Consider the following 12,179-nt stretch of genomic DNA (forward strand, 5'->3'; position numbering starts at 1 on the left):
ATAACCTGGGGAGTTTGGCGAACACGTTGTTAGGGTTAAGAACGAACAAAATATTTTTAGTCAACCAACAGTTTAATTCTATGATTAACGGCAACCCCATATAAAAATAGGAACAAGCTGGGAAGAAGAAGATGAAGAATTAAAGAATGTTGAACCAAACAAGAACGCAAACACTTAACAAATCAATAGCTGACCAAATAAAAAGTTCTGGATCAGTAGTCACGAAAATAAAATAATGCTGGTAAAATCAGCAAATGTAAATTTTATGCATGGATGGTAAATCAAAAGTTTGAGGTGCGAATGTCACTGGTAATGATTTAAAAACGGACGCGAATAATCGCATTTGGTGCAGAGGTTCAAGTGACGGCAAAATGACATAGGGGTTATATATATATATATATATATATATATATATATATATATATATATATATATATATATATATATATATATATATATATATATATATATATATATATATATGAAAAGACCGTGTTGAATAAATGTGAATAACTGTGCATGAGAACGATGAAATGAACTGGGTGAGAGACAAGAATGAAATAACATGGGATATTAGGGTAAATTAATAAATAACGGGTCTCTTACACAAACAGGTAAAGGAACCTCAATGGATCTACGTTTGTTGAAACGTTACGATTACTCTGATAAAAGAGGTAGGAAAACCTGGACAAAGGCGTACAACCTGAAATATTATACCTTCAAAAACATCTGACTAACGAAGAGGAAGAACTAAGGGTGTTATGAAATTGGATGTACAGATAGCTAACACCTTCGCTAACAGGTGAAGGTGAAGTGCGTTAATAATTCAATTACTCCGTAACTAAGAAAAGCGGCTCCCTGTAAAAGGTCAGGTTAACCTGCGACGGCATACGAAGGTAGATTATCTTGGCCCTGAAATGACAGTATAGAAGACACACAAGGCAGAAAACATCTACGAAGAGAGGGAAACAGACCAATATTATCCTATAACCAGGACCACCCAGAAAATCGCCCGAAAGTCACGCAAATCGCCTCTTTAGCATCGTTTCTGAACAACAGCACCACAGCGCAGCATGGACAGGTGAAAGTGCGTGTAGCGTGTGGGTTAAGGTGGTGCGGTATTTACGTGAGTGCAATGACATGTTGTGGATGATTAAATGTGCGTGCAGCAGTACAGATGACATGGAATTCGTCACCCAGCGGTTTCGTTCTTCATTTCTACAGTTAATAGGGTTAATTCTGCGAATGACCAGTATTTTTATCCTTGACGCTCGTTTTTAGATATCTTTGCAAAATCACACACACAAAACATGCAGGTTTCCTATCTGCAGAAACGCAGATAGATGATGTTTCCACTCGGAAAACCACCTGGTAAAAGATTCGACGTTGCAGTATCCAATTATGGGCTTGACATGCGTGCGATACTACGGGATAATAGTGGCCTACTCAGCACGTTACAGAAAGGCATTATTGCTACAGAAAACACAATGTTGTGCCAGTATGTTTCCTAGGTCGGTTTTTCCTAGCATTCATCCCATAATGTCTATCTAAATTCTGTAGAGGGTAAGTCAATAGAATTAAAATGGAGTAGTTTCATTTAAATATTATCTATTCAAATTCTAGAAGTAGTGGGTAAGTTATTTGAATTAAAATTAATTTATAAATATTTTTCAAAATTAAATACCAATACATAATATCAAAAGCATCTGCGATAATAAACTAAACTATTCCTGCAAATGAATCTCTTGTGCTGTAATTATAATTTTATATTTCCGAATTTTGTTGGCTAAATAAGATTAATGAAAATACGTTGGATTGACTTAAATCTGCGTTTACACATTTCATATATGAAAATCAAATTAAATTTACCTAATTTTCTATTCGAAATGTGTCCACACTGGTTACACATCTCCCTCACCTAAAAGAAGTTTGAATAAAGGTACGTCCGCACTACAGCAAAACACGTCATACACACTTTAACTTATCGCAGGCACATCACAAACAGGCTGAATACAAGTCAACAATTTATTGGTAGCACTAAGGTTCGTTCTCCACTGACGGTCGTTTTCAGCCTGTTTCTAATAAGAATGCAATAAGTTTCTAATAAGGATGCGAGAAGCGTCTCATAAGGTTGCGGTAAGTTACTGACGTGTGTTTATGGCATGTTTTCCAGCAAAATGGACGCACCCCATGGCACCATTCAACCGCTGAGATACTAACACGAGAAAGATAAAGTTCCCAAGAACTGGCCAGTCATCTGATGTTGAATCCCTCTCAAGGCATGGTCCTTTTCCTTTGTCTATACATACACTGCATAGGCATATTCTTTGCACAAGTTTTCCCTCACATTCAATTTACCACGCCATTCCTTTTCACCTCAGTGGGCAGTTACCGTAATTATTCGGTGGCTACTTCGGAGGAATGATCTGCCCATATGATTAGAGGAAAATCAAAATCTTTGTGTTTTAGTCTCGGATAGTGCCATGGCATTGTACAGAGGCCTTCCATTTTCTTGGGATATGAGTTATCTTGCTGAGCACAGTTTTCTGTCAATTTGCTCTTTTTTTTATCAAATGACTTATTAGGCAAGATTAGTGGAAGGACCAAGTCTGTCTGGTGGCTTATTAAGAAGTTATTTATCTTCATTTCCATATTGACTTGAATTCTGTTTCAGCTCTACAACGCCGACTAAATTCCATCATACATTCTGTCAAACTGTTACAATTTTTCTCTCTACAGTCATATTCGTGTTCACATTGTGATGGTTATTTTTTTTAAGCTACATGTAACTTATTGCTTTTAATCCTCAAACTGGCTGCAGACATGGAGCATAACCCTGCACCACGCTGGTCTAGGTTTCTGTTCCTTGTCTAAATATTGCCAGTGTCACATGGTAATATTAGGGACCTTGTAACTACTCCACAGAGTGTGACATTTCATTATGCACTCAAACTTAGTCTCTCAAATGAGGCACTCATCTAAGCTGATTCTAGGCTTCAAGAAACCAATACAGAGTACTTCTTAAAAGTCATGCCATTTATTTTATAAGCCAAGGGAATGGCAGGTTATATCAGATAAGAATACCCAGCTTCTCATACAAGTCCTGTTATGAATGTGAATGCTACGACATTCGGTTATGAAGGTTGTGTCAAGTAAAAATTCGTGTTCCATTTACTTCAATCCAGAATTCGAATAGAATGATGATAGTAAGAGGAGAGACCAGTTTTGCGTTTTCTGGCGAATTCAACACCTACCATGGGGACTGGTTTAATTCTGACTGTCATGGCCTAAGAGCTTTTGTGTTCGCGTCTCAATATGGCTTAGAGAAAATTATAATGGGGCAGCACGCGACAAAACTACTTACATAGATTCACTGAATCCCATGGCGTTTTAGCTGGCCCGTTTGGTGGTTCAACGGAAATTCTGTCAACATAAAAGACAGGCAAATTCCCTCTCGGTTGCTGGAATACTGTTTTTGTCATCATAAATTATAGGTTAGGGCTTCATGAAATTTAGGCTGTCAGCAAAAGAACTGGGGCACTTTCGGCCATTCAGCGCTTAAAACTGCGAAAAGAGTAATCAATCCAGCGGTTGGACAGCAAGGCTGAAGAAAGAAAGCGGGAATGGAGGTAATGCAACATACTGGAAAAGTGGGTGTAGCTGGGGTCGACAAGACACTGCCTCGGCTTCTGAATTATCGAATTAAAGACTAAACACACAACCTGGTTCAGTGGTGACAGTAGATATGGTTATTTAAAGAAACGGGAGGCTTTTCGTCTTTGAAAAAGGAGTCCATCAACGTTTATGCTTTAGCTGAAAAGAAATAAAATTTAAAATTCAAGTATAGGAGAAACTGTTTTGAGTACATCTCAGCGACATAAATGGTAGGTTATTCTCAAATCTGGACTCGCTTTTATGTAAACGCTCAAGACAAATGGCTGCGTCATCTTTTGCTTAATTAGCGCATGGCATATGCCTTTTAAAATTTTCATAATTCTCATCATCCTTTAGCTTTTAGATCTCTCAGACTATAATATCCACCACGTAGTATTATATCTGCAATGAATCTAAGTCTTGCTTTTTCTTCTTTAAGGTTCATGACGACACAATTCTCATTAAAATTTCAAAAGTTCAAAATGGGTGCAAGCGGTTTTTTGTTGTACAGGCTCACATGAATCCTATTTCATAGTTTAATTTTTGGTATCTTAATTGTTTATTTTGGACTCTCCCATTTGTAGTTTATTCTTTATTTTCGCATTTTTCTTTTTCCGTAATGGGCTGCTTTTTCTACTGCAGTCCTTGGGCTTGTAACATCTTGCTTTACCAAATAGGTTTGCAGTTTTAATAATAATAATAATAATAATAATAATAATAATAATAATAATGACCATACAGCACCCAAAAGCATTTTGTAACTTGCCTATCAACCGCAATCTCTCTTTCTCTCAGCATGTGACCACACAGCCAACCTCAAAATTTGACACACATGCACACATGACCATATCCCAGTCCCCGTTCCTTCCCCGTACCGGCAACCCCCACCCCCCGACATTCACCTATTGTTCGAATGGAGAGAGACTTCACGACTCTACGTGGAAACAATACCGCTGGTCCGCAAAACAAAAGCTTCCTTTGATACCTTTTTCGATCAATGGTTTCTTCACTTAAACGCATCGTGAGAGAAGGAACAAGAGAATAAGAAAAGAGTAATGAATTGTCCTGGTACAGAAAAAGGAAAAAAAAAAAAAGTCTTCACCTTGACACATTGATTTATCACCTTCAATTAAACTCTGTTGAGCGTGTGGCTTTTAAGTTTTAGGAATGACACGAAAGTCGGACGATGGAAGCATATTTGCTTTGCTTTAAAATCACTTACTCTTGACTGCAAAAGAGAATTTACAAGAACTGGGCGTGCTTTTGGGTGACTGCAAATAGCTTCTACGAATCAAATGTTTTTTGTGCCAGAGGCAAAGAACGAAAGTCTCCATATGGCAATGGTTCAGCAAATTCTGATTGATAAAATATAAGCACGTGCTTAGTTGTTTTACATACGCAATCTCGGAGGTTTAATTAACGTATCATACTTACTGGAAGATGAAGGCCCGTACAACATGATCAGAGTGAGTGAGTGAGTGAGTGAGTGACAGCAACATAAAAAGCAAAGAACATTAAAATATAGCCAAACATGTCATAAAAAGTCAAAGGCAAAACTCTTCAGAGTTGTATCAAAATGCCTACAATAACAGAAATTAAAGCGTAGAAAAATTCAAATCCGCCATAAAACGTTAACGAGCATATACTTACACTCTTTATACTGGATGACATTCGCATGCTTCATGTTGATTACCATGCACTTGTGACATTTGAACTTCCTGTAAAAGAAAAAAAGAAAAATTAACGTCACGAATCTCCTGCAACTTCTTAATGAAAAATTTAAAACAAACTTCCCTCAAGAGAGAGAGAGAGAGAGAGAGAGAGAGAGAGAGAGAGAGAGAGAGAGAGAGAGAGAGAGAGAGAGAGAGAGAGAGAGGTGATTCTTTTGGTTTTTTCCACCCACATTATTTCAGTGTCCATAACACATACATAAAGAGGGTGGTGAATTCGTATGGTTTTCTCCATCTATAGCTCTTCCTAATCGTACAACAAAAATAGACTCATATGCATGAGATGGTATCAATATATTCAATCATAATTATTTATGTAGTAGACACTGAGATATCATGGTAGTTCAAAACACTCTCCCAACGTCTTTTTGTCAAAGAACAACTATAGAAAAGTGAAGTCAAATGGAAATGTGGAACCTGCAGGACGTTAATATCAATTATATAAATTTTCAAACCATCTTGAAGTTCACTAATTTTAATGAAAACCTTTCCTCTTGGAACAAAAGGTTTGAAAATACCGTTGTTGTTTTGATATATTGGCAAGCGAAAGCTCACGGTAATTTATTTTTTCCACACATGGATGGACAGTAACATATTAATAAAAATCATACCTACCTTTCCCCACGCAAATGCAATAATAATATAACGTAACTGTTCTTGCAAATGTTATTCCCATTTATACAGACTTTCAAATGACAAATGTAATAGAATTTTACAAAAGTGCTCAAACTTTGCATCTTTTAACAAGCGCTGGTAATTAATTGCACACGACTTGCACACTGGAAAAACGTATAAAAGCTCAGCTGCAAAATACTAAGAAATGACACAGTTTAAAGCAAAATCAATTGATTCCGATATTTCTACATATTCTGTTGATATAATAACCAATATCCACACTGACTCTTCGAATCTGCAACGCAGGAACGTCGGTGTTGAAGAGAATATATTTCTAAGAATCACGAAAATATAGTAAACATTTGTAGTGAACTCAAGCACAAACGGCATTCCCTTGTAAATTTTAACAGCTTATCATATAAAATCAACGATTCAAACCATATTTACAGCAGTGTGAATGTGAAAATGGAGCAGATATAGTAATAGCCGGAGACACCTAAGAAACGAAAACAGAACAGACGGTATGTAAGTAAATTAGACACTCTTTAACGCCTGTGCAGTTGCTGGCTGGCTCGCTGATGTCAAATCAGAATGTCTCGGTTGAATCCTCCGTTATGAAAATGATGTCCCTCCATCCAAAGGTCTCTTATTTTCTAAACCTGAACTCTCCCTCGCATGAGTTTCGTTATAAATTCGTTAAATACATATCCTCATAAGAAATACCTTCGAATCAGCTCAAATTCTTTGAATTAGAGGTTAGTCCTACAGATGTCAATACAGGCCACAAACGTGACCTTATTATGAAGAAATATGGCATCTCGAAACAGATAACTCCAGCTGAAAGTTGAAGGATTAAAAATTAAAATAATCCTGGTTAATTTCTTGCAAGATAATTCCTCGGAAATTAGTAATATTTCTCGAAAATTAGCAATATTTCCTCGGAAATCAGTAATATTTCTTCTAAATCTCCAATTCCCATTCGAAAGATTAAACACAATACAACAATGCCAACATTTTCACCAAAAACACAAATTCCAATTTCTGTTATAACTGAAAATTTAAATTACTTTTATATCTCCATTATACTGTATATGTGATGTGAGGACTGTGGTTTTATATTTTCTTTACAACTCTCAGTATGACAACGTATGGCTTTAAATTTCCATTACGCTTCGACAGATTAATTTGATTTCCAATTTCATCTTGACTACAGTGGTTGAAGCATAAATTCACGCCTATCTTTTCTTATATGCAGTGAATAAATCTATGTACGCAGAGACTTCCTAATGTGGCCCAAACAGAATTCCGCAGTTATTCAAAACAAAAGCAGCTTAAGACCACATCTTTCAACCCCTCCCCCCACCCTAGCTGCACTGAAAAATCTTTCCACTTCCTCTCCCCTACCTCCATTACCCCTCACCCATAAAAGTTTTACACTTCCACCGAGCGGTGAGAGCAAGTGGGGAAGGAGGGGGAGCTAATGTATGCGCACTTTTATTGGAACAAGCTTGTTGCTAACGACGTTCGAAGCAAGACAAATCGAGCTGAGAAGGTATTGTTCCCTTACTCTCGCCCTATTTTACATAATGGAATTATTTCTCTCCCACAAAACCCACTCCTCCAACTCCACAACCCCTCCCTCCTCTTCTCAATCTGCTAACCTTCTCGACATACTCCTGGCCCTATCCCCATCCCTCCCCACCCACAAAGGCCGAGACTCCATCCCGACTCCAGGGCCTCCAAACCGAAGAAAACGTGTATCTGTGGAAGCTGTGGAGGACTTATCAGGTACGAATCTTTTACCTTCGTGGTCTCACAGTTGCTGGGCCAAATGCCTTCCTCTGTTCAAAATCCGTATTATATTTTCTCATTTCACTGGAAGGACCAAAAACACATCATATCCGTGTATCGCAGCCCTATAATAATCATGAACACACTATGCATTCAGGATATCGTACACCATTTCTTCCCTTGCAGAGGGTGGCTCACGAGGGTATGCTAATCCGATGCCATTGATAAGCGAAGGTTGCGACCCTCCACTGTCGAGTAACTACCAAATAATTCCCTGCTTACGTCAACTGACGAAGGGGCCCAAGGATTGGCTCTAGAGGAATCAAGCGACATTTACGGCCAGCTGAAATAGTGATGAAATCGCTGTGCATTACTGCCAAAATGCAAGTCATTCTTATACGAACGCAGGAGACTATCAGACAAGGATCCCTTTCTCCTAAACACACTGCAACTCACACCTATCCTTGCGTCCTCCATCATTTCCGTTCCAACATCTTTTCCGCTCTTCAAGCTACTTTCTCAGAAGTTATCTCGTCTATCCTTCCCAAATGTTTGCCTAACGCGCCATTCTACAACCCTACTGTTTTCCATTCTCTCTGTGTGGCCAAACCACTTCTAAACACGGCCATACATTTGTCGACAATCCATCTTTTCATCATATCCTATCCACAATTCTCATCTCTTTACGCCCATTCAGTCAACGTACACTAAACAAATAATTCCTGAATAAGAACAAGTACCCAAACACGAACATAGAAACATAAGTATATATAATTAACATACACTAACCAAATACGCTGACTGAAAGGGCTTAAAGAGATGAGAACTGTAGACAGGATATAGTGAAAAGACGGATTGTCGTAAAATGTGTCGCCGTGTTTAGAGGTGGTTTGGTCACAGCGAAAGAATGACGTGTACGTGTGTGTGTGTGTATGTGTATATATATATATATATATATATATATATATATATATATATATATATATATATATATATATATATATGTATATATATATGTGTGTATATATATATATATATATATATATATATATATATATATATATATATATATATATATATATGTATATATATATATATATATATATATATATATATATATATATATATATACATATATATATATATATATATATATATATATATATATATATATATATATATATATATATATATATATATATATATATATATATATATATATATATATATATATATATATATATATACACACACACACACCCATCCTTAAATCGAACTGATACAATATATCTACAATACTCGCACAGGAAGGTAAAAAAACAGATAATGAAACTCACGATGGAAGCCAAAAAATAAACTGTTAAGTCTTATACACTGCCTGGCTTCAAACATGAGGTTTTTAAACGTCTGAACACTTGCATTTCCCTTGCGTTAATGCCACTTTCCCGACGAAGGAAAAATAAAAATCTGAAAAATTACTTATTCGTAAATGCAAACTTTTTCGTCTATTACACGAGAAGAAAATTAAAATTCTTATTGTATTCTCAAGAATAATAGTATTTCATATAAGTGACCTTTATCACTCTTTTTAAGGGAGTCTTAATGGTAAAGGGTTATAGACGCAGCAACATTCTAGAAGAGATAATTTTAATACGTTGGATTTCCGTTCTTCTGAATTATGATAACTTCATTAGCTTTCGTGAAAAACAATTACAATAGTCTTTAAAAAATGGCAAACTAGCGCAGCAATAACAGAGATGAAAGGCCTGTCATGATCGTATTTTTTTTATATTTTAAAATGATGACGTTAACTTTTACCATCTTTGTTCTTAAGTGCTGTTATCACTTAAAAAAGGCAGCAATATTTTAAAAGACGCTCCATAATTTTATCTTCACAGAAACCACAAAAAAAAAGTTTTAAACGCAATTTCAGGGTATAAGTGTAGATTTCGCATTTTTGAGGGCGGTGAATTTTTTCCCATGATTTTGGGAACGTTAAATATTAAAATTTTAATTTTTCTGCGATGCTAAATATAATTATTAATTCACAGTTCTATTGATTCTAAATATGCTTCAAAAAGCTGAATATTTTGTTTTCACAGGCCAAGACGTTTCAACACTTTCAATAGTCTTGTATGCATGAATATACATATGCTTATGTATATATATATGTGTATGTGTGTGTATATATATATATATATATATATATATATATATATATATATATATATATATATATATATATATATATATATGCACATATTTTGTTCTAGATGAACAGGCCAGATATCAATGAAAGTCACCGACAATCGATTTCGATAGTGAATAATCTTTTGCTCTCACTCATTTTACTTTTGTCACTTGCGTCGTTGTCTGTTAGTTAGTATTGAAGATCATTCCCATTCATATATTGATAAAATTGCATTCTTTACATACAGCTCTCTTGTTCGGCTGTATGCAGTTTGGGAGATAACTTGCGTGATCAGCTTTCATAAGGTAATTTTGTTCAGGTGGCACGAAGTCATCGAGCTCAGTTCCTGCGACCTTATTTTTATTTACTGGAAATTTGGGAGACGGAATAATTTAAGAATCTGGAGAAAAAGAAGTGAGGCAAAAAAATTCCGAACATTGTAAGTGGAGAGATAACTCGTTAACGGAAAGAATATTCAATTCAAGAGATAAAAAAAAAAAAAAAAACATGAGTCGGGGAGAGTTTTTACCACTGCCTTGTCGCAATACATCGAATAGTGAGAAGTGTGTGTGCTTATAAAGCCTCAAAACTGATTTTTATAAAAACGAGAGATCTTAAATCGTTCGTACTTTAGCCACACATATAGATAAACGCTAGACAACAGTGTCTATCAAGTAAAATTCACTAATGTAAAATGTACACGCGATAGGAAAAACAGTAAAAATTGGATATATAAGAAAGAGAATACTGCATCCCTGTTGCCCTTCACTGCGATGAAAAATTTCTAACTTAGCGCGTCCGGTTTTTAATTCCCGGAAAATGACGTTAAACTTTTTAAATTAGCAACTTCCTTTCAAAAAAGAGTAGGTTGGGGCAAGATGTAATATGGTCTTAAAAAATGCTTTGCGGGTTAATGCTATTTCTACAATGTGTGCCAAAGGAAAAATTCCTTTCTGGGAACAGTCTGTTTTCTAGTCGGGCATGCGGCGCTGACCCATTCAAAAAAGCTGGGCATTCCTTTTTAACTGGAGTGCTTAACCACTCACGGGAGCAATTAATCTCATCAAATGGTAGGAGGGGGGGATGAATATTCTAATGACAAGGGGGCGTGCGCTGGCCATTTCAACTTGGCAAGCATTTCATTCCCAAGAAGGCGAGTTTCGCTTACAGCTTGACATGAGTTCACCGCTTCCGAAGGGTAATCGTTTCCACAGGACTTGCTTTGACCATTCTAATGACCTCCGCGGTCCCTTTCCAGTAGGCATGCATTACAAAGGCTATGAATTGTTCTGTGTCGTATTTCAAAGTAATTGGGGCTCAATAATTACTCATTGTAAGACTGAATTTCTCGAAAACCTGCAACTCTTCGGGAATCGTTTAAATCTGACACAAAATATGTCCTAACGCTGATACATTAAGCTTCCTCGAGGAACATCCTTTGATATTCATTATATTTTTCAGCTTCTTTTTCAAAATATATATTTGCAATAAGGTTATTATTCAGCTACTCAACGAAACCAGATGACTAACTGAATGGGAGTGCAGTACACGCAACTACGTTGTTAAGTTTGCATCATCAAAATACAGCGCGTACTGTACACTTTGTCATCACATAAAATCTTCGTCTGATATGATGTATGGAAATATGCCTTTTTTTCCATAAGTTCTAAATCTAAGAAAACATATATTTCCACCTGAAGGTGCCAAAATAAAATAAGAACAAAAATAAGAAGTATCACTAAGGTTTAAGAAACCGACAGACAAGAACCCCAACTAAAACATGCCTGACTTCCATTTTTCTATGAAATACAGACTATATTTCATGAGGTTATTGCTTAAGTGATCCAGGCCATTATCCTGCTAAGTTTTTTAAGACAAGCCCTTAACGAAATTTTCCAAATTAAGAGGTTTTCAATAATTCCAATTATTATATAAGCCCATTACTATCAAAAAGTCTTCCTTCCGAATAATCAAAATTTATAGCTTCCGTCAAAAGACATGCAAACGATAATTTTGGATTCATCTTGAATACTTCCTTACTAAGATGTAAGCTCTATACAAACAGGGCTACCATTCCTGGCGCATTCTCATTTTAGTATATATATTAATAACTTTTAATCATAAAATATATAAAAAAGAACTTAAACATTTCAAAGATAGAAGAGCATCTGCAATGAGAAAGTCTCAACTTCTCGTAA

At 36.0% G+C, this 12,179-nt stretch overlaps 1 protein-coding gene across 2 annotated transcripts in view; it reads right to left on the minus strand.

The window, feature by feature from the left end:
• LOC136839446 (uncharacterized) overlaps window positions 1-12,179 on the minus strand; it is a 552,172-nt gene that overhangs the window by 36,222 nt on the left and 503,771 nt on the right. For both annotated transcript variants that reach the window (XM_067105502.1, XM_067105503.1), the window contains exon 4: window positions 5,305-5,372. In XM_067105502.1, the coding sequence (XP_066961603.1) occupies window positions 5,305-5,372 (68 nt within the window). The remainder of the gene's footprint in view (window positions 1-5,304; window positions 5,373-12,179) is intronic.

Source organism: Macrobrachium rosenbergii, chromosome 6, assembly GCF_040412425.1.
Source record: "Macrobrachium rosenbergii isolate ZJJX-2024 chromosome 6, ASM4041242v1, whole genome shotgun sequence".
NCBI classification, from domain to species: Eukaryota; Metazoa; Arthropoda; class Malacostraca; order Decapoda; family Palaemonidae; genus Macrobrachium; species Macrobrachium rosenbergii.